The sequence below is a fragment of the Sciurus vulgaris genome (assembly GCF_902686455.1).
Source record: "Sciurus vulgaris genome assembly, chromosome: 8".
In the NCBI taxonomy this organism is placed as follows: Eukaryota; Metazoa; Chordata; class Mammalia; order Rodentia; family Sciuridae; genus Sciurus; species Sciurus vulgaris.
Window position 1 is genome coordinate 87526905 of NC_136468.1, and position 22472 is coordinate 87549376.

General features: G+C 37.7%; 2 protein-coding genes across 14 annotated transcripts; one reads left to right on the forward strand and one right to left on the reverse strand.

Moving 5' to 3' along the window:
* Positions 1–1328: 1328 nt before the first annotated feature.
* Positions 1329–11061, reverse strand: HNRNPA2B1 (heterogeneous nuclear ribonucleoprotein A2/B1). 7 transcript variants are annotated; one of them, XR_013765886.1, is made up of 13 exons: positions 10845–11061; positions 8042–8077; positions 7834–7944; positions 7531–7677; positions 7085–7295; positions 6847–6948; positions 6689–6769; positions 5976–6038; positions 5189–5308; positions 4664–4786; positions 3934–4013; positions 2496–2568; positions 1329–1871 (listed from the first exon to the last, which is right to left on the reverse strand). XR_013765886.1 is itself a non-coding variant. In XM_079151940.1 (12 exons), the coding sequence occupies exons 1-11, from the start codon at positions 10848–10850 to the stop codon at positions 3952–3954; spliced, it is 1062 nt and encodes a 353-aa protein (XP_079008066.1). In that variant the 5' UTR covers positions 10851–11061; the 3' UTR covers positions 1329–1871; positions 3934–3951. The 7 variants fall into 7 exon arrangements, 5 of the variants coding, with proteins under 5 accessions (XP_079008066.1, XP_079008065.1, XP_079008064.1 ...); XR_013765887.1 differs by having other exon boundaries at positions 2433–2568; XM_079151940.1 differs by lacking the exon at positions 2496–2568.
* Positions 11062–11204: 143 nt separating this feature from the next.
* CBX3 (chromobox 3) lies at positions 11205–21352 on the forward strand. 7 transcript variants are annotated; one of them, XM_079151943.1, is made up of 6 exons: positions 11956–12089; positions 13230–13285; positions 16237–16379; positions 17240–17402; positions 19604–19698; positions 20115–21352. In XM_079151943.1, the coding sequence occupies exons 2-6, from the start codon at positions 13262–13264 to the stop codon at positions 20239–20241; spliced, it is 552 nt and encodes a 183-aa protein (XP_079008069.1). In that variant the 5' UTR covers positions 11956–12089; positions 13230–13261; the 3' UTR covers positions 20242–21352. The 7 variants fall into 7 exon arrangements, with proteins under 7 accessions (XP_079008075.1, XP_079008069.1, XP_079008071.1 ...); XM_079151945.1 differs by having other exon boundaries at positions 11995–12081; XM_079151944.1 differs by having other exon boundaries at positions 12020–12121.
* The last annotated feature ends 1120 nt before the right edge of the window (positions 21353–22472 follow it).

Sequence of the window (22472 nt, forward strand, 5' to 3'; positions counted from 1 at the left end):
TTGCTGTCCTCACCCACCCTCCAAAATCCCCAAAACTGCAAAGAGATACTCAATAGCCAAGTGTTTAAAAAAACCAAGCAAATGGGTACCCCAAGTTCAGAATCTTGATTAGACTTAAAAGGGCAAGAGCGTAGATGTGTCCTGCAGACTATTAAAGCATTAGAAGGTGTTTGAGAGAGTTTAAGTCATAGGGTTAAATACATGTAAATCCACCTTGAGATAAAACTTTTCCCTATCAACTTGTAAAAGCTTCCACAATATGGTAATGTCACTTTGCGAAGCCTCAAGGTAATTCCCAGTGATGTGTTCTTGATGTCCTATCACGAGATCAATACTGAATTTTTGACTGTCTTGTGCATTATTCTTGTTCCTCTCAAGACAAATGTGGTAGATTTTCAGTCCTTAGGAGGCTATTGCAAGTTTTCTGATTGTATCCCAGAGTTGAAGCCGGAATCATAGTTAAAATGCTCCCAACCACTGACCCACAGATAAAGCACAAGGTATCCAAGTATAAAAGTAATGTTATCATGCAGTAGTAAGGGTTAAGCCTGAGATAAAAACATGCACACCATCTGGTAAGTCATTTCCCTAAGACATGTCTAGGGTTACACAAACACTACCTGTTTTTAATTTTTCTAAAATATACAACATGCAGGAATAGTTGGCATTGCTCCCTATCTTGGTAAACCCTTCTGTGCCAGTTCATTTCCCCCTTTATTATTTCCCTTGACTTTGATTAAGAATCGGTATTGAGATAGTGTCACACCAATTTATTTCTAGTCAGAGTTCAACTTCTTTGTAGAGTCACTTTTCTAAGACCTTGAAATTATTTTTTTTCCTTAAAAAAAAAAAAAAAAAAGTGGAAGTCAAGTATTCAGACAACCTTATGGTCGATGACAGGGCTGATACAAAGCATTTCAAGTGGAAGATATGAACACAAGAGCTGATAATTTTGTGCTAGTGATTAACCTCACTTACCTGTTAAGGTACCTACTATCAAAAGCAAAATAAATTGGTTAAAGCAAATCAACTTTGTATGCCCTTTGCTGGTTTCCTCAATGCATTCAGGTAAAGATATCCGTATAAAGTCCCCATTATGAAACTGACCCACAAAGCTTCGTTTTTCTAAGGTAATCACTGCTATTAACTTACAAGTATAGATTTCAATAAAATAGTGGTTGACAACACACTATGGGCATGCCAGATTTTTGTCTCAGCGACTTTCACAAGCCAGTTAATAAACCGCTTTAGCTGGTTAACACGGTTTTAAAACACCATTAATGTTAGACATATAGAAAAACCGTAGCAGTATTCAAACGCTGAATATATAGTGCATGAAGAATAGCATTTTATTAGGGACAACCAATAATGTCCACAATGCTTTTCTCATTTGTCTATTAATAGTCAAAGAAAAAATGGCAATATGCATAAATCTGGAAACTGCTGTAAAAAAATTAAGGGATGGAAATCTTGTAGACAACTGAATGTTGATAGAACAAGATTCACACATTTTATGTGTAAACATTACACCAGGTATTTGGATACAAAAGTATTTATTTTTATAAATTTTGTATTTAAAATAGAACTTTAAATCTGTCTACTCACAAACCTAATTTAAAACATGATACATGTATCTCTCTAGCTTATTTTGTTATTTTACAAACAACACTCATTTTGTAATTATTTTATCAAGAACCTGTACTAAATGAAGTATTTGTTTTTATCAGAAAACATTTCCCTTTTATGTTAAAAAGTGCTTCTTAAATGAAGGCACCAACAAGAACTACTTTCAGATGGTACAGTATTTCTTATTTCTTGAAGACTCTGTGGTTGACCACTTCTTCATTAGTTACCTGCAGCAAGACACCTTCCTGCCAAAGGAAAAAAAAAGTATCTGAAGAAGTTTATCATGTTTGTCCAAAGAACCTAAATAACTTCAGTGGTGGTCTTAGGATCAAAGAAGACTCACTGGTGCATACGGAATAAGCCCTGAATATTACATTCCTGAAAAGGCAGTAAAGCCAGGAAATCAATCTCTGAGGAATAGTTTTCAGAAATGAATTTCAGCAGTCAACCTATATCTGTTTAGAACAGGACCTTGGGTAAATATTACATTTTAACCCAACTATCAGTAATGGGTACATACAAGATTCATAATGTAGACAGACATTTTACTCTTAAGTATAAGCTATCTGGAAAAAAAAATCCAACTAGTTTGTCCTACCTTCTTTCAGCCTCATCCATCATAAGTATGTAAAGTTAGAACCATAAGTCTTTATTAAAAAAAAAAAAAAAAAAAACAACAAAACAATAAAAAAAAAAAAAAAACCCTGAATACACTCAAAATGCCTGCTCCAAGAAATGTGAATACACAGGGTGCAATGATGGGAAATCTCATGATTTATTGAACTTGCAGCCTAACTTTTACCTACCATTTTACTACCAACACCACTGAAGGAACCAAGAAAAGCTTTATTAATGATCACTTGGCTTGCCTCAGCTGTTGAAATGAAGCACTTTACAGTCTTTGTGGCAGCAGAATATACTTGTCCATGGTTCATATCAATGCTAAATTCCAGCAGGGAAAAAAATGATATGTTAAGCACCTGAATCTTCATGAAGAGGGAGGGGGTGGGAAAGAAGGAAAAAAAGGGAAAACAACCAAAATAATTTAAGTAAATGACAGATTGGAAAACAGGGTTTATAAAAATTATTCTCTTGAGTTTATATATTGTTAAACTCAATTTGTAGCTATGTTAAACTACACAAGAACCACTATACTGTAAGACCATTGAAGAGTTATTAGTTTATCTTTTAGGGAGGAAAATTAAGAAAGAAAAAGTAAATAAGATCTTACCTAAAGAAGTTTAACTGAAGCTTAGAACTATTTTGCTCTACACCCTCAGCTTTCGTTGGCATCCTTATAAACTACTGTAGTTAAAGCTTTGTAGAAACAGCACAGTTTTTTAAGACTGGCTGAACTTAGTAGCCGTCAAGAGTTCTCTTGTACTAGACCTGTGTCCCTGAAGAGTACCTCGCTGGGGTTATTTCCTTTCCTTGCATTGAAGAAGCAGCATCTAAAAGATCTAAAAAGGTGTTTCTCCTTGCAGAGATATCCCTTAAAGTTATCTAATTTAATCCTGATGAATTGCAGACAACACACTTATATCTGACCACCATTTATCTTATACAAACATAACAACAACTTTGCAATGGACCTTAATTATACTACCCACTCCTTAACTTATTTAAAATAAAAAGTCTATAATTACACAATTTCCTTTAGAATTATTTTATTAAATCATAAATGTACAACAGCTTCTTAACTCTACACACGCACTTAAATTTTTTTAAAGGAAAAACGTTATGTCTTATTACACCATGATCCTGGCTAATAGCTTTTCAAAACTTTGAGAAAAATCTTAAAAAAGGTTTCACATGTCACCTGAAACTTACAAATTTAACATTATCAAAGAAGGAATGCTTCTACACTCTTACAAAGACCACTAGAAAGAAACAACAATTAAAAAGCTAAGAAACTGTCTCAAAGGCATTTTTTTTTTTTTTTTTACAATCCTTCCTCCACAGTAAGGTAATGTTATTAAATAATCCAATCCATTCACAAAATGGCTCTCTGCATCTGCTCTGGTGTCTTCTGCCATATCACTGCATATTTATGCATGACTGAGATAAGAGTTTCCTTAACATTGTTATTTCGATAACCTGAAGCTGTTCTGTTACCTCTGGGCTCTCATCCTCTCCTATTTATACAGTGAAGCCTGTTTCAACAGAAGTAAAGAGTAAAAAAAAAATAGGTTATGAAATTATCCATCTAACCAGATTTTAAGGAAAGATAACATCCTAAAAAGCTTTTTACTCCTGCAGCTAGATCTCCCAAGACAATAATAATTGTAAAACTCAAAAACTACTTACCCATGGCAAATAAGATGTTCAGTATCGGCTCCTCCCACCATAACCCCCACTTCCTCCACTGCCTCCTGGACCATAATTTCCTAGAACGGTTAAGAAGAGCAAAAAGAAAGCAAACTTACTTTCATTTCCTATAATCATTTATTTTTATAAACATATAACCCTTTATGGTTCAGTTAACCAGATTACTTGGGACACAATATCTGGATCCATAAATGTTTTAATTTCGTTCTTAAAACTTAGCAACACTGTTGATGCTATATTTTTATAAGAAGCTCTCCACCACTACTTGGTATTAAGGGATTTTTGAAGAATTTATCAAGCAAGAGAGGATGAGGAATCTATATTTGGCTTTAAGCCAAATACCAGCTTGAATAAAGGTATTCATTTACATTAATTCATACCACCTTCTATGTACAATAATTCAACTTAGCTGTCTTTAAAAAAAAAAAAAAAAAAAATCCCACCCCAATTATCTACTTTGCTAATCCCCAAATCTTATACTTTCCAACTTTGCCATACCAATAATCCCTAATCTGATACAATTACTTTGTCAGTATCTTTGGAAACTATTATTCCATTAACACCATGGGATTTTCTCATGGTGTTAATGGAAATAAAGATTATCCCAATCTTACCCCAATCTTTATTTCCCTTTTTCAAATTATGAAAGACTAATCCTATAATCACACTAAATTCTGATGAAGAATCTCAATTTGTATTTATAAATTACCTCCACCATATGGTCCCCCCATGTTCCTGCTACCACCAAAGTTTCCACTCTTCATTGGACCATAGTTAGAAGGTTGCTGGTTATAATTTCCAAAATCATTGTAATTTCCACTTCCATAATTTCCTGTAATAGAAATGAAATATAACACCTTAGAAACACCCAAACATCAAACCAGAGACCAAGTATTCTACAAAAAAATTTAAAAATCTAATGTACAATTGTTAAAAGGCATATAGTGACATTCAAACAAACAAAAAAAATCCGTAGCATGCTCACCTCACATGCAGAAGGCCCTGGGTTCAATTCCCAGCAACACACACACACAACAAAGCAAAACAAACAAAAAACCCCTCAAATCTAAGAGTCATTAATTCCAACCCAATTCCCACTTGTAAGGGCTGGAGGTGCTGCAGATGTAGCTTGGCCGTAGTGTTTTGCCTATTATATCCCAGGCCCTGTGTCTGATCCCCAACAGCACACACACAAACAAAAGAACCCCCCCACAATGTTTGCAGGTGAAATTACCTCCTCCATAGTTGTCATAACCACCTCCATAGCCCCCGCCCTGGTTTCCATATCCAGGTCCTCCACCACCATATCCTCCTCTTCCTCCTCCATATCCAGGGCTACCTCCAAAATTGCCACCTATTATAAAAAAAAAACCTTTAATTACCTAATATCTTCCATTTCATTTGAACTGTCACATCAAACCCGTTTACAATTTCTTAAAGCACATACTTTTATAACACGAAACATTTGTTCTCATGTAGAATAACATGTAAAAATCTCATGTAGAATAACATCAAAGATAGAATGCTTACCTTGTCCTGATGAACATTTTGGGATCTAGCATACCTACCACACAACTGGATAAAACCATTTACACTTACATACCTCTCCCCTACACCTAAAGGTATTAAGGTTCCCTTCCTGATGGTTCATTAAGTACTGAATCTTGGGTTAAGATTAAGGGAACAGCTTCACTGGTGTAAAGTTACTGTAAGAGACAACATCTATCTACTTTCCCAAAAGATACACATTGATCTCAGCCAAATCTATTATCCTATGCATTTGTAGAAAATGCAAAATATATAAACACCACACCTAGCTCCAATTCTTTTTTCCAATAAATGAAACTGCATGACATTTTCCATCCATGATTTTGTGCTCTATACCAAAACCTGTATGTATGTACTAACTTATAATACCTAAGATACAGCTAATTGTTTTGAAAAAGCCTGAGTAGTGTAAAACAGACAAACATTAAGATGTGACTGTTAGCCATATAAATCAACAGGTAGAAGAAACTGACCTCCAGGTCCTCCTCCATACCCATTATAGCCGTCCCCAAATCCACGTCCACTTCCATATCCATCTGTCAGGGATACAAAAACAATTTTAACCTGGTTAATCCTATTCATTTGAAATACCCTTTTCCCACTTTTTTGAAATAACAACCAGGTACCCACAGAATAGAACATAGTAATCTTACTGGTTTATTCATAAAAATATATATGAAAGTGTAGAACTAAAATCTTATTAGTACAGTTAACTTTTAGACTTAGACTTGACCCTTAAATCACGTTCTATACATTTATATATAAGGCCAGTGTCTTTTTGTTACACCTCACTACATTAATTCGGGTAATTACAACTGAAGCCTAAAGCAAATCCCTACCAATATATTTAGACATTGTTACACTTACAATTCCTGTGTGTTAATTTAACTAGGCAGGAAAGTACATGCTCTTTAAGGCTGTTGCAATATCACTTCAACTATTTATAAAAACTGAAGGTGGTAAGACCTATGTGACCATCCTGAATTCAGTTACCAAAAACAAAAAACACCCAAATATACCCATTATCACTTTTCTAACCAACAAATGAGTACATTAGCAGGACACAACTGATTTAAAAGTCTTTGGGACAAATATTTAACTTAGGTAATTTTTACCAAAACCTATTTAATAATTTTTCTGCAATCAAGCATACATTACCCTTTAACCTTTTAGAACTTGAACTTACCAGATCCTCCTCTGAAGTTACTTCCTGGTCCTGGTCCAAAATTGCCACCGCCACCGCGGGAATCCCCAAAACCAAAGTTGCCTACAATAAAATGCCCTGGTTAATGGCAAACACTCAAACAAATGAAAAGAGAAAGGGGGAGAGGTTAAAAATCTTACCTCCTCTTCCACTCCTGGAACTTTGGACTTCTTGCATTTCTTGTCTAGACAAAGCCTTTCTTACTTCTGCATTATGACCATTGATGGTGTGGTATTTTTGCACTGGAATGAACAATTCAGACTCCATTAAAATGAGCACACTTAATAGTGAGAAACTGTAAAATTTTACCTAATAAAGTTACGTATGTGTTCACATACCCCAAATCTACCCCATACACCTGTGCTTAAAGACACTTACATACAATTTTGTCCACAGGATCATGGTCATCAAAAGTAACAAAGCCAAAGCCTCTTTTCTTCCCAGACTGCCTATCAGTAATTATCTCAATGGTATCAATTTTTCCATATTCTTCAAAGTAATCTCTAAGGTGGTGTTCCTCAGTATCTTCTTTAATTCCACCAACAAACAGCTTCTTCACAGTCACATGAGCCCCTGGTTTTCCAGACTCCTACAATAGTGGGAGGAAAATGTTATCCTGACAGAAGAAACCAGACATGATCATATATACACCATCCCTGTACCATATCTGTTCCACAATCCCTCTTCTGAGACATCAGCAGGGGGTCCATATGTTTAACTCAGTTTTAGTAACAAGTTATTAAACTAGTAATTCTTTCAAAAATTACATTCTGTTCATTAGGATTTTTTCTTCATGTTTATTGCAGAAGGTATGTTTAGCTTACCTCTCTTGCTACAGCTCGTTTTGGCTCAACCACTCTCCCATCAATTGAATGAGGTCTTGCAGCCATGGCAGCATCAACCTCAGCCATAGATGAGAAAGTTACAAAACCAAATCCTCTTGATCTTTTGCTTGCAGGATCCCTCATAACCTTTAAAACCAAAAGGAAACTTTAGCATTCAATCTAGTAACAAATTAGATCTTTTTACTGCAAATACTGAGTTGTTACTGTCTGCGTGATTCACATGAATCGCAATGTCAAGAGATAAAGGGCTAATGTCAGCAGCCAACTTTCTAGTTAACCTACCACACAGTCTGTAAGTTTTCCCCATTGCTCGTAGTAGTTTCTTAAACTTTCTTCTGTGGTTTCAAAGCTTAAGCCACCAATAAAGAGTTTACGGAACTGTTCCTTTTCTCTCTGCAAAGGAAAACACCATTTCAATTTTTATTTACATTTTCTCTTTGTATGCAGGAAATTAAATTCTTAAATATGAGGTGACCTGCTGGCAGAGTACCTTTTTCCTCTCCAAAGGAACAGTTTCTAAAGTTTTCTGGGGGGAAAAAAAAAACTTACATCAAATTTAAACCATATGTTAAACTGCATATTAGTTGTGTTACACCAAAAAAAAAAAAAAAGTCTCAGCTGAATTATACAACTTTCAATGTCACTAAAGCTTGATTTAAATTTACTTCACATTAAAATATCTTAAACCAATTTAGTATCACTTAAACTTTTACAACTTTCTGAGAAACCAATCTATTCCATGATCACTGGAGGGTTATTAACAAATTCTTAATGAAATTGTCATTCCATTTTATATCTTAAAATCAGTTAACTTTACTCAACCTAGGATTTTTACATGTAAAAACTCTCCGTTCCTTACTAACCCAAAGCTTACCAACTTATTTCACCTAAAAACCAATTTTCCCTTAACTGCCCCCTCTGGTGGTGACTACAAGTTATCTCAACCCAATGGAACCACTGAAACAAGTTTCTCCATGTAACAATTAGAAAAAATATTCTAGATATGCATAATAATAACATCCTTTCTTATAAGCAAGCAAATTGTTTTTATCATTAGCATCTTTAAAAATGTCTTAAATTCAAAGTTTAAAATGCTGGTTTTTTGGCGGGCACTCAATTCGGTTACTTGAGTGAGTACAATGTCAGCAAACCACATAAACAAAAATACATTAAAATCTTATAGCGCTCATATTTCAAAAATTATAACATTTCACATTATAACACCACCTCTTATTTGCCCAATTAAAGCAGGTCAGGCCTACTGAACTTAGGGCCCATCTGACTAACCACGCAAGTCTTAAACCTTAACAAAACAAAACAAAACAAAAAAAAAATCTGAGCTAAAGTATTTTAGTATCTGCAAACCAGCAAAAAACATACTGAATCAGTCTTCCATTATGGGCAATTAAGTTAGAGTAATTATTAAACTGAACTTAAGCATGATATATTAAAAGATCAAACATAATCTTGACTACAAAAAAAATTGTTCCAGGGCTGGGGAGATAGCTCAGCTGGTAGAGTGCTTGCCTTGCAAGCATAAGGCCCTGAGTTCGATCCCCAGTACCAAAAAAAAAAAAAAAAAAAAAAAATTGTTCCAACTAAAGCAGCACTACTGCTTTCAATATCACTCTATGGAAGTTCTGGCTCCATGCAGTCTCCCATCTGCACGTAAAAATAATGATTAAGAGCCCATTTAGATCTTCGATTAGTTTTTCAGTATTCTGATATTTTAAAAATAATTTGTCTTAACTAGTTCCCCTGAAAATTTCCAGCTTTAAAACAATGGTTATTCAGCAAGGCAGTTTTCCACCTAACTGCATTTGCTTTAGTCTGAACTCTCTAAAACAAAAAAAAAAAAAAAAAAAAAAAAGTATACATACAATTCTTACACATCACTACAAAAAGCAAAAACTCATTACTTACCTCAGTTTTTTCCAAACTTACCCGATGTCCACTATCGATTATAAACAAAGTTATTTTATAAATGTGCTTAGGGTCAAAGAAAATAATCAGGAAGACCCCCTTCGCTTGAAACCTTACGCTTATCAATGTAATGATCAACCATGATTGCAAACAAATGAGAAAATCAAGTGACAAAGTTCAAACAGAGTGGTCCAGGCCCCAAACAGTGATTTATATTGCAATACACGCATTATGAAGGACCAAGTCATGTGATCAAATACAACTAGAACAAAATTGTTTTTATTTCATTTTCCTTATAATTTCTGGCTTACAAGGATCCGTAGTTTTACCCAGTAAAGTTCAAACTTCCCAGGAAAAATATTAAAAATACAAATAAGTTCCGCCATTCAGGCAGAACCCTTGAGAACACTAAAAGACTGCAAGTGAACACCCCTCCCCCTCAAAGTAACCCTCCTCGCCGCTACACTCACTCGGTACCGAGGGCTCCAAATTTTTTTCACTGCGAATTTGCTACAATTCGACTGCTCTTAATCAACGCACATCCAGATAAAACCGTTACTCTTAAAACATCAAGGCCTGGAAAAGTGGTTTCTTTGTAAAAAGCTCGCGGAAACAGCGCCCAACGCCCTAGGTACCTTCTCTCAGCCCGCGCCAACAAGCCCTGCGGAACCACTCCCCCCCCTCTTCTGTGTGGCTTCTGAACGCAATGGCGCCATTTCATCGAGGGGAAGGCAGAGCGCCTTAAACGAGGTGCGCAGGACGCTAAAGCTCCAAGCTCACAAAACATTCCAAATCCACCTCGAAACGATATGAAAACAGCCCGAGAAGAAAGAAAAATAGTTAACCACTTCTAAGCTTTGATAAAAAGAACTAAACTGATAAAACTCAGGTAGTTATAAGAAAATCGCTGCGAGGAAGGAAAGACAGGAAAATGGCGGCCGCCAAATCCGGTTCCCGGGAGAGGGGGGGAGGGGAAGCTCCGCAGACTCGCTCACGAGGGCCCGCTGCCCGCCGAAACGCTCAATCGCGGAGTAGCCCAGGTCCCCAAAACGGCGTGCCTTTAAAAAGGAGTGATGGTTCCCACCTACGCGCCCCGCTTCCACTAAAAGAGGGCCGCGGCCGCCATGTGTTAGTTCCCCATCCCCCACCCCAGCACAGGGAAATGGCGCCGGGAGGCTGAGGGTGGGGAAGGTGTTTGTACGATCAGGCCTCCGCGACCGACCCCTCTCGCAAACACACTAAGACCAACCGCTCCTGTAGCGGCCCGGTTTCCTGCCACTCTCCCATGGAGGCGGCGGGCCGACTTCCACTGCGGCGCCAACGGCCTCGCCATGCCCTTTCCAATAACTCATTGATTTCAAACCCGTTACCTCCATCGCGGACTCAGTCGCTTCAGCCCGATTTCCCGCAGCCGAGCGAGATGAGAGAGATCTCCGCGGACGAACACGAACCGGACTCGTCCTGGCGCTGTAGTGAGAACTGCCGCTGCTCGAGAAACAACACCGCTAAGAGCACCTCCACACGGGACCCGGCGCTGCTGCTACTGCCGCTAGTGCCGCTGCCGCCGCTTTTCTAGAACCTTCCCCCCGACTAACGCGTCCTCCCCTACGTCAGGCCGTTACGTAAACGCCCTAACCGCCGCCAATGGCGGGAATGCTCTACGCCCTCCTTACGCCGAGTACGTGCTCCTCCCCCCACTCTGCGGCTAGCGATAATGCTTTACGTCACTTGCGTAAATTGATTCAGTGAATTGCGGAAGGCTCGAGTCTTCCGTGTTACTCCTCTCAGAATTGAGTTCAGCCCCCGCCTTAGCGCAGGGCAGGTGAGAAACGGTCGCGCAGTTTGAAATTAACGCTGTCGGGAGGAGCTTAATCGGCACCTCAGGTCCAGCCCCCTCATCCCATGCGGTTCGCCTCGCAGCTACACCTTTGATAATCCTATTCCCCTTGTTCTCCCGCCCAGATCTTTATGGCAAACCTTCGTTTTCCCTCCCCCAGCATAAGAGACCTGACTCGGCCCCTTCCGGTAACACCCGAGGAGACGTCTAGTCAACAATTTACACTGTTCATGGTGCACCAACCTAGCCCTGGCCAACGGCTTTGGGGCTGACCACTTGGGTTCAGGAGAGGTCTTTCCAGAGGGGGGGTCCGAGAGGGGTACTCGTCCTTAGCTCCCAATTCCCCACTCTGCGTTTGGAGGCGCCCACTCTTAAGGGGTGAGGAAGTAGGCGGAGTCCGGTTTTGGCGCCAGCCGCCGCCACTGCGACGCAGAAAAGCCTACAAGAAGACTCCGGTCGCAGTTCTCGCCCCTTTCTCCCTCCCGCTCTTGGGCACCACCAGGCCCCAGCCTCGAACGGTAAGTGCCACGGTTGCTGGCGCCGCGGTCTTTCTCTTCCACCCCTCCCCCCTTGCATCGGTCCGGGATTCCCGGCGGGCGCGGCGCCCCTCCCCCGAGCGCTCGGTCCCGCCCCTCGCGGCCGCCCGGCGTGGGCGGCGTCACACACACCCCGCGCGCGCAGCGCTCCTGCCCCTCCCCCCTCTGATGTGACTCGAGCTTGAGGCGCGCAGGGCTGGAGACGCTGCAGATTCGCGACCTGGAGCATCGGAGGTGGTGAAGTCGGTGGCTTGCTTTCTCTCCCCCCAATTCGGTGGTAGTGCTTAAGATAACCCTTGCGCGCCGGGGATCCCCATTTCCTTGCTTCCCGACCCTTCCCGCCGTACTTCTTGTCCGGAGCTTGGGGAAGGAGCGGAGGGGCTAGCGGAGGCCCTGCAGCTGGCCTGCCTCCGCGCAGGCCGTTAGTCGGGGGGACGACAGTGTCTTCGAGAGGGTAGAGAGCTGTGGTGACAACCGCCTTATCTCTAGACAAAGCGCATGTCTTCCCCTCCCCCGTCTCCGGTCAGGAAGAGGGGCCTTCCCGCCACGCGCGCTGTTAGCAGAGTTGGGCCTCCAGGGAGGGCGGTGCATTTTCCTGCATCGTCCAGGCCTGGCGCGCGGCCCCTGTCTCGAGGCCGCAGCGTCCGCTCCGCTCCGTTACGTGGCCGCCGCCCGAGGGGGTGGCGCGGGCCCTGTGGCGCAGTGCCCTTGAGCCCCCGCGCCGCGGCCTTTGTTTCTCCCCGCGGATCCGCTGACCACGAGGCCCGCGCTCCCGGGTGGGGGCGGGCATCTGGCCTTTAGGCTTCGGGTCGCGGGATTAAGCTAGGAGGGACCTGGGGCGTATCGGAGAGAATACATAGGGGTGAGTCTACAGTGTCACGAAATGGGTTGGGGTTGATTTTCCTTCCCTTTCCTTTCGTTATTTCTCATTTCCATCTGAAAAGAGGGAGGTTTTCTGAACAGAAATCCACTTGGAATTATATATATGTAGGAGACTCTTTGGACTGTTAAAGAGATCTACAGAAAAATATTCATGGTAGTTGACCCTTGTGAATTTGCTTACCGTGCCTGATTTTGAACCAAAAGGTTTGTTCTTTTTTGGGGGGGAAAAAAAATTGAAAGTTGATTTTATTATAATGGGACCTAGTTGGGAAAGTATTTCTCCATTTTTCGCTAATTACTTATGGTTTTCTAGCCTAACTTGGTTAGAACTCTGGTAGACCCAGGCATTTAACACTTAATACTTACCAAGGAGCTCAAATCTGCTTTTCTGGATTGATAGCCTTTTCAAATGTGGGGGAGGGTTGAAATCCGTGCAAAACGCCTGTTTAGCTATCTTTTTTGTGTCATGAAAACTTTTTAACTCTCATGCATTTTTTTAGTAATAGCTCTTCAAGTCTGCAATAAAAAAAAAATGGCCTCCAATAAAACTACATTGGTAAGTTAATTAAAACCTAAGATATGTAAGGATCTAATTTTAATTATTTTACCCCAAAATTTATAACTGCATCTCTGGTTGAGAAATTTATGTACATCCATATATTTTCCAGTCTCCCCCCCCCCCCCCCCCCCCCCCCCCCCCCCGTAGTCCCATAGGAGAGATTTAGGGACAAAAATGAAATTGTTAATGTTGTCTTTGCTTAATGTTAAGTGTCATGGAACATCTGTAAAAATTGAGCAACACATTTATTTTTTTTGGTAACTTAGGATTAATGTTTGAATTATATTCACAGAATTTTGAATGAGTTAAAAACTGATCAACACAGGAGTTTTGCTGAGTGTTTATTTTGAAATAAAACACTAATATATGTGACATGAAAGAATGTTACATGCATTCTTGTGTTTCATAAAAGGTGCAGAAGTGTAAGGTCATATCTATTTAGCCATGTTAATTTATGAGAATGCATTGTATTAATAATAATAAGCATACGAAAGTGGGTTAACATTTTTAAAAAGACAGAATATCTGGTTTTAATCTGTACATTCTCCCCTTGAGTTTCACACTGAAAAGGGCAAGTTTGTGATTTTTTAATTTGTGCCACAACTAGATGTACATGAAGTCAGATACTCTGGAAAACAGATTGAAAGATGTCATGTGAAGCCTGTCTGGTGAGTCTTTGTGATAGACTCATAAAAAGTGGAAGCTTCATCTTTGCCTCTTCAGGATTGAGTTGCTCTTCAAATTCCATAGTCTGTAAACCAAAGTGTAGGTGATCAAATAGGCTTTTCAGTCATCTTTATCCTTCCAGGATTGAATGGGAAAAGCATGAACTGTCCATGGGACTTTAGGATGTAGATAGATAAGAAAATCAATAAACTGATGTTCAGTAAGGTTTATTTGCACGTTTTATTACTCTTCAGTGCTTGTATTTATTGGTATTTTCTCCTTTTGTAAAAGGACCAGATTAACCACTTTAAAAGTTTTTGACCCATTTTGTCCCATTATCCCAGATGAAGAACACTTACAAAAACATGAATGCCAGGCATGGTGGTGCGTGCCTGTAATCCCGGTGGCTTGGGTGGCTGAGGCAAGAGGATCTCAAGTTCAGAGCCAGCCTTAGCAGCTTAATGAGGCACTAAGCAACTCATTGAGACCCTGTCTCTAAATAAAACACAAAAATGAACTGGAATGTGGCTCAATGGTTGAGCACCCCTAGTTTCAATCCCCAGTACCCACCCCCCAAAAGAAAATTGAGCAATGAATTAACAAATTTGAATGCACCAGTATTACCGAGTATTTGCAGAATTGAAAACTTGGGACTTAATGGGTTAATCTAATTTTTCATCTTAAACTTCGTCCTATGATTTAAATGGGAAAGTGTGTGTGAATAGCAGGAATGTATTGTGGCTCCAAAATCTACCACCTGCTTGAAAAGACTGCTGATTTAAGCCAAGTGTATACTTTTACTTTAAAAGAAAAAAATGAAAACCAGAAAGTAGATTGTGAATGTCCTGATAATGAATAAAGCGTTTGCTTGCTGGAGTTTTTTTTTTGTTTTGTTTTGTTTTTTTTTTTTCCTTTTTGTTGTTTAATCCTTGTGTTTCTTCTTTGTTTTCTGTTTTTTATGTGTTCTTTGTTAGCCTTCTTCCTTCATGGATAGTAGCTTTTTTGTTGTTGTTGTGAGTGTTCCTTCTTTTTCATTTAGGGTCAATATCTAGTGAACTTTTGGTCTGCTACAGGTTTTTTTTTTTTTTTTTTTTTGCTATTCCTACCACCTCCCTCTCACTGCATAGAGGAGCCCCATTCTGAAGAGTCGACTACAGAGAATAATTAAGGCCTGACTTGGAAATAGAATCCAGAGAATTTTTGTTTCTTATGTATGTGTGTGTACACCCTTATGTGCTTACATAACATGTCCTTTTACAGTCTTGAGACATTGCTGTTTACTTTTTTCTGCTTACATTCTTTACTTGTGGATGGCTTCAGTGACTGGGTAATTGAGTAGTTCTGGTTTTTGACAAATTTGATTTTTGTTTAAGATAAAATGATTAAATATATTATGCTGGACAATTTTTGATCACACTGGTATCTTCTAATTCCCATTTCAAGTTTTTAAAATTTCACCCAGTTTCACCCCTCCCATAACAAATCTGCTGAGTTTTTAAAGATAACTGGTTGAACTTGGTCTCCTACTTCTCTTAAATAGTGTTATACCAAAAAAAGGAGAAAGAGAAGAAACATGCTCATCTCTTTTAAAAGTGAATTTGGTTGCTCCCAACTTAAGATTCTTTCTCTTGAGAAACCAGGAAAGGAGTTCATCTTAGAGAATTAAAAGAGGCATCTTGGCCTGTGAACGTGAGAGGGGTGTATTCCAAGTGGTCAAGAAAATACCTGTGGATAATATTCCTGGGAAAATAATCTTGTCCTTTTTAACTTCCTCATGTTTTCCATGGATGACCCTACAATTGAAAATAATTCTAAAACTTGGATTTTCATTGACGTTTTGTTTATATTGAGCTTTTAACATTTGTTTGAGTTGGGAAAGGCTGTATGATTTAAGGCTACCATAGTTTCACTTAATAAGACTTGTCACTACAGTTTAGTCTGTTCTGTTTCCTTCTCTAATACTTTCTAGTTAATTGTTGCTATGTTGTGATTAAAATGAGTGAAAATTCGGTAAATTTGGTCTGTAGACTACCTAGGGATGAGGTTGGGAAAATATAATGGTATTTCCCAGAGAGCATTTCTGATTTTATCATTTTTGTGAAAAATGTTGGATCATGAGTTCAGGCTAAATCAAGGAAATAAAGCATTCCTTTATCCGATAACTTTTCAGAAGTTGCCTGCCTTGGGATACAGAAGTAAAAATTTGTTGAATGTAACAATATAAGCAATATAGCCTTTAAAGTGTCTTCAAATTTTTTAATATTTGCTGATTTCTCTTTTAGCAAAAAATGGGAAAGAAACAGAATGGAAAGAGTAAAAAAGTTGAAGAGGCAGAGCCTGAAGAATTTGTGGTGGAAAAAGTACTAGACCGGCGTGTAGTAAATGGAAAGGTGGAATATTTCTTGAAGTGGAAGGGATTTACAGAGTAAGAAACTTCTGTGTTTTTTTTGTTGTTGTTGTTTTGTTTTTTACTTTAGAAATCTTTAATTCTAGGCTATTATTCAAGGTATGTTTTTTAAAAGCCAAGACTTCAGTATTCAGTTGAAAGTATATTATGTAATGCATTTTAATGTAGCTAGATATTGTACTAATTAAAATCTAATTACACCACATAACACTTCATTTATGGATCCTGAAATTCAAATTTTGTATTTCTGTTTTGAAAACTTCTTCCACAGCTTCTTAAAGAAAACAAAAAAAAAAAAAAAAAAAAAAAATGAGGGCTGGGGAGATAGCTCTGTCGGCAGAGTGCTTGCGTTGCAAGCCCAAGTCCCTGGGTTCGATCCCCAGCACCGCAAAAAAAAAAAAAAAAAAAAATCAGTTTGTAGGTTATGATAAAGGCTGGATTCGTTTTTGGTTTACCAACTCCTACTGTATGCGCACCTACCAGAAATTGAAAACATTGTCTCGCAGTTGGAAATTTCTCAGAATCATTGTTTTAAAACAACATTACTATACATTGGGGTGGGTGGAAATTAAGAATCTGTGTTTTTAATAAGACCCAGTCAGGTTCTAAATTTTGAAACTAGGAAAAATGTTTACCTCAATTCTGTTGGAGTCAGGTTCATTTAACTTTGGAGTAAAATGGCAGATTGCCTACTTAGAGCTATAAATACAGTCACAAAAAGAATCTAGCTGCACTCTCTCAAAAGAATGCAAAGGATAGGGAATGATTAGTGAATGTTGTACAGAGAACTTTTTTCCAGTGATCTATAAATAGATCCAGATGATGGACGTGTTTGATTATGTCAACACTTTTCTTTTGCTTTGCTATACTGAACACAGTGCTGACAATACTTGGGAACCTGAAGAAAATTTAGATTGTCCAGAGTTAATCGAAGCATTTCTTAATTCTCAAAAAGCTGGTAAAGAAAAAGATGGTACCAAAAGAAAATCTTTATCTGACAGTGAATCTGATGATAGCAAGTCAAAGAAGAAGAGAGATGCTGTAAGTATAAAACATTACTCACCAGGCTGACTTTTCAAAAAAGACGAGGGGTTTTTTGTTTTTTTGTTTTTTTCTAATTCAGATACTTTTAAAATACCATTAAGAAGCCTTTTATAAATGCTTAATGTTTGGGCCAAAAACGATAAGCATGGTTTAGCCTACATTATATAAATGTACAGGAAGTACTTGTGCCACTTAAAATGTTCTAGTGCTATTTTCAGAAGATTGATGAATTTTATCCCTGATCAGACCAATTTCTTGTGATCTAAGGCTAGCCATCTTAAATGCAAACAATATTAAGAGTGAATGCCTTTATACTGCAGTTTAAGCAGTCCAGATACCATATCCTCATTATAGTCCATTAGAGTCACTGACATGGGAAAGTACTTTCATAGATGATGTGTTACGAACAGTACTTCGATTTCAAAGTATGTAATCTTTAATAAGGATAATGGCTTTATAACTTCTGGCATGAATTGAGATATTTGGTTCATTCACTACACATATACTTTGATCCAGTCTTTGCTTCATAGTGTCTTGCATTGGGCAAATCAGGTAACTTCTTTTACCCATGACTTTAAAACAGATCATACTTGTCCTACCAACTGGTTTAGCATGGCAGTTTGGAGAAATGTTTTGGTGCCAGGTTAGTTTCTAGGCTCAGGCACTAAGTATGCAATACAGATATAAATTGGTAAGGGACTATAGATTTGAAATTAGATTCTTTGAACATTAAATCTTTATAACAGTTGCATTAAGTTTGTAGATACCGTCACCCGAAAGAAAACAAGATGATGAATAAAGATTTGTTTCTCAAAGTAAATCACAAACAAAAACTGATAATTGAACCATTATCAGTTACCAAGTTATTTATCAGGTTTTTGCTAATATACAACTAATGATGATTTGTGTAATTTGCATTTCACGTACAATAAAATATCTGAGATTGGTACCATAATTATTTCTATTTTATAAAGAATTAAACCATGAAGAGGTTAATTAACATGCATAAAGCCTTAATGAATATAAAGAATAGACCATCATTGTAACCCAAGCTGATTCCAGAGCCTGGTACATAGATATAAAGCTCTGGTAGTGGTATCATTTCTCAAATATTTACATTCTACAAAAATTTTGAGGATCCCAAAGAACTTTTGTTTATGCAGGTTATAAGTATTTACATAATGAAAATTAAAGTAGATTTCTAAAATATTTTCTATTCAAATGATTTTAAAGCCTAGAAATACTTTTTTTTTTTCATAAAAAGTTATTTAAAAAACTTTTCCAAAACAAAATATTAAGAAAAGCAGCATTTTGCATACCTTCTCAGCATCTGGCTTAAGGATTGCAGACAGCTGTGCTCCTGCATCTTATTGCTAGAGTATGTTTAGATGGAGGTATATGAAAACAGTCCACACTCTGGTACATGAAAAGGAAACTGAGCAGAACCTCTTCCCCAAAAGCCTCAGATTCCCAGGGGTTCTCAGACCACCCTTTGGAAAACCATGAGTTATATACTAAGTATCTTCTAAGATTTCCCCTATTTGTCAAATTCGGACTTGTTACAATACTGATTAAGTTTATAGTATTTTAAAATACTTGAATGTTTTATACTTAGGTTCTAGAAGTTACTTTAAATACTTTAAGGAGCTTATAATTATTACCGTTACTGGAAATAAAAGGATTAGTTTTCTTGTAATCTACACAATTCTGCCCTTGATATCTTTGAATGAACAAAAATTCAAAAACTTTTGTTTTGTTTTGTTTTCTTTTGGTTTTTTTGAACCCAGAGGCACTTTACCACTAAGCTCCATCCTTGGCCATTATTTTTGAGACAGGATCTTGGTAAGTTGCTTATTAGGGCTTAATTGCTGAGGCTGACTTGTGACCCTTTCACTTGGGCCTCTGGAGTCTCTGTGATTATTGACACGTGCCACCACATTTCAAGCCGGTTGTCTGCTTTTGGTTCAGTTTTGGGGTTTTTTTTGTTTAATTTTTAAGCCTTCTACCTAAGAAATAAGACAAAGATTTTTTTCCTGTTAATTTGATGGAAGTTACAATGTGTCCTAATATGAATGTGAGCTCTTACTTCAGTTGTTTCTATTTCACCCTTAGAAGATTTTAATGTAAAAGGTATATTTCATGAAGACAAACTAAGAAGTTAATATTACTTTGCTGTGTTACTAATCTCTTTTAAATAGGCTGACAAACCAAGAGGCTTTGCCAGAGGTCTTGATCCTGAACGAATAATCGGTGCTACAGATAGCAGTGGAGAATTGATGTTTCTCATGAAATGGTAAGTGATTGATTTGATCCTTGGTTGATTTATATTTTTGGTGTCCTTGGGATTGAACCCACAGCTTCTTGCATTCTGGGCAAGTGCTCTACCCCCTGAGCTACATCCCCAGCCTCATAGACAAGTTTTTCAAAATTTTTTTCAAGCCATATCTTAGAAAGATTTTATAGTTTCCTTTATTAAATGGAGAATAATAATCTGCTGAAGAAGATTCTAGTTACTTATAGCAACTGTGTTTTTAAAGGAAGGCCAGCAAACCTGTGGTCTGTTTTGGAAAATGAAATTTATTTAAGAAACATAACCACATCTACCATATAATTCTCATGAAGCACTTAAATACTGTTTGATTGAATTATTTTCTGAGTAGTTTTCAGTTGACATAAGCAATTTAACTGAGCTTTTTTCCCTCATAACAGGAAAGATTCAGATGAGGCAGACTTGGTGCTGGCAAAAGAAGCAAATATGAAGTGTCCTCAAATTGTAATTGCTTTTTATGAAGAGAGACTAACTTGGCACTCTTGTCCAGAAGATGAAGCTCAATAACTGTTTGCATTGTTTTTTATATATATTTATATATATATATAAAATCTGGGTCTTGGCTTTTGATTTACTAGTGTGAAAAAATAACTACATTCTAATGAAAATCAAGTTTGATATGTTGGTTTTGAAAGTAGTATTGGGGGAATTGTTGCGTTTTATTTTTTTGTTTTGCATCAGTAGCACTGGTTACTTTGAACAAATAAAAGCTTTCTGTAGTTGCTTCCTTTATCAGGAAAGAGCATTTGATATGATGGTATATTTCCTCTGCTTTTCTAAAAGTTGGGGAAATTTTTCATAGTCATTACTCAGATTCGTTTTTAACTCATATTCCTAAGGACCATTCTGGGGGTTTTATTTGTGTGTGTGTGTGTGCGTGTGCATGTGTACATAAAATACTTTCATAATGGTTTTTGTTTTTAAATATTCACCAAAACAAAAACCATGAGTATAAAACCATGTTCCTGAGATGCCATCATTCTCTGCAGCCTATAAGTCACTTCAAGTTAAATTGAAATTTTTCCTGCAACCATAACCCTTTAGATTAAATAAATGATTCTGTAATTAAAATTGGATAATTAAAAGCAACCGCATTAAATCTACATCTATAGTCACATAAATGCAGTAGTTTTATTTACAAAATTCCTGAAAGGAAAAATACTATCAACAACTTCTGCACCCAAACAAGTAAACTGGACAAATCCTAGTTTGTCTTAGTTAGCAAGACTTAAGTGGACATTTTAAGGGTTCCTTTGGTTAGCCATTCCTTTTTTCACAGTTGAAATCTGTGTACTAAAAGGTCATAATTCATGGAATGTCTTAAGATTTGACTTATGGAAACCTGATCAGATGGCTAGAGATGTTGGCAATTTACAACCTGCTCACATAAATGGGTGAGAAAATTTTTATAGTCTAAATTAATTGACCTGCATGTTTTTTCTTTACCCCAATTCATTCCTTACATGTAGGCTCAGTCTTCTCAGTGTTTGGGTTACTGGTTCAACACAAGCCAGGAAAATAACTTTGTAGTAATCAGAATGTTACCCAACTGTATATTGTTTACTTTATTGTAAATATACTGGTGAACAATGGTCAATAAATAGTTTTATATTCCTTTATGTGATGAGACTTTCTTTACCTGATTTCCTTTATAATGAGAGTGTAAACACCCATGCGGTTACTAAATTGTCTATAAATTGGATGATACCTGTAAGACATTACAGTATATATCTTTGAACCTTTGAGTTTATAATTTTCGAACTTTCTACAAAACTGTTTCTAGTGGGAAGATAAAAATTAGTTTCATGTGATCTATAAGAGAAATTTGACTCAGTAAATAACTTTTTTTTTTTTTTTTTTTTTTTTAATTTGGTACCAGGTATTGAACTAAGGGGCACTCAACCACTAAGCCACATCTCCAGACCTATTTATAGTACTTTATTTAGAGAAAGGTCTCACTGAGTTGCTTAGCACCTTGCAGTTACTAAGGCTGGCTTTGAACTTGTAAGCCTCCTGTCTCAGCCTCTTGAGCCACTGAGATTACAGGTGTGCACCACTGTGCGTGGCATGAGTAAATAAATTCTCAGTTCACAGATGATACAAAACCTATGCATATTACCAGTTGGTAGCTCTGTGTTATATTTTAGTATGGGTATTTATTGTGTTATATTAGTTTCCTGTTGGGTCTGTAACGTTTACCACAAATTATTTAAAATCCTATGTATTTATCTTAACAGTTCTGGAGTTTGGAAGCCTACAATCAGTCTTGGTGGTCTAAAGACAAGTTATCAACTATTTCCTTACCTACTTCCCAGTTCTTCACCCTCTGGCTTCTGCCTTCAATACCAGCAAGCAATATAGCATCTTTGAGTAGTCTCCTTCTCTTTCCATCTCCTGGTTACTGCAGGAGTTTTGTGGAAAGATTGAACAAAGCCATTCGAGTTCTTGAATTCCTGAATCCTAAATCTTTAGCTGAAGGGGAAAAAAACAACTTTCTAGCATTTTACTCTAATTAAGTCAAATGTTCCAGAAATAAAACTGCCTCATTAATCTTTCCAATGTTCATTTGTACATTTGTTTGCTCTTTGTAGTTTTGGGGGTTGTTTTACACCAAAACAGCTCACATTCAAGTCTTTCTCTACCCTATTCTAGTATAACTGCTGACTCTTCCAGTCAAACTGTTTAGATTGGAATCTGCCATCTCTTGCATCTTTTATTTCATCACTCTGTGCCTCAGT

Coding starts and splice junctions, on each gene's coding strand:
- HNRNPA2B1 (XM_079151940.1), bottom strand. Junction 7,678..7,833: donor GAAAACTTACAGACTGTGTG/GTAGGTTAACTA, acceptor TTGGTTTTAAAG/GTTATGAGGGATCCTGCAAG. Junction 6,039..6,688: donor TAACTTCAGAGGAGGATCTG/GTAAGTTCAAGT, acceptor TATCCCTGACAG/ATGGATATGGAAGTGGACGT.
- CBX3 (XM_079151943.1), top strand. CDS start 13,262: ATGGCCTCCAATAAAACTACATTG. Junction 16,380..17,239: donor AAGTGGAAGGGATTTACAGA/GTAAGAAACTTC, acceptor TACTGAACACAG/TGCTGACAATACTTGGGAAC. Junction 19,699..20,114: donor TTGATGTTTCTCATGAAATG/GTAAGTGATTGA, acceptor CCCTCATAACAG/GAAAGATTCAGATGAGGCAG.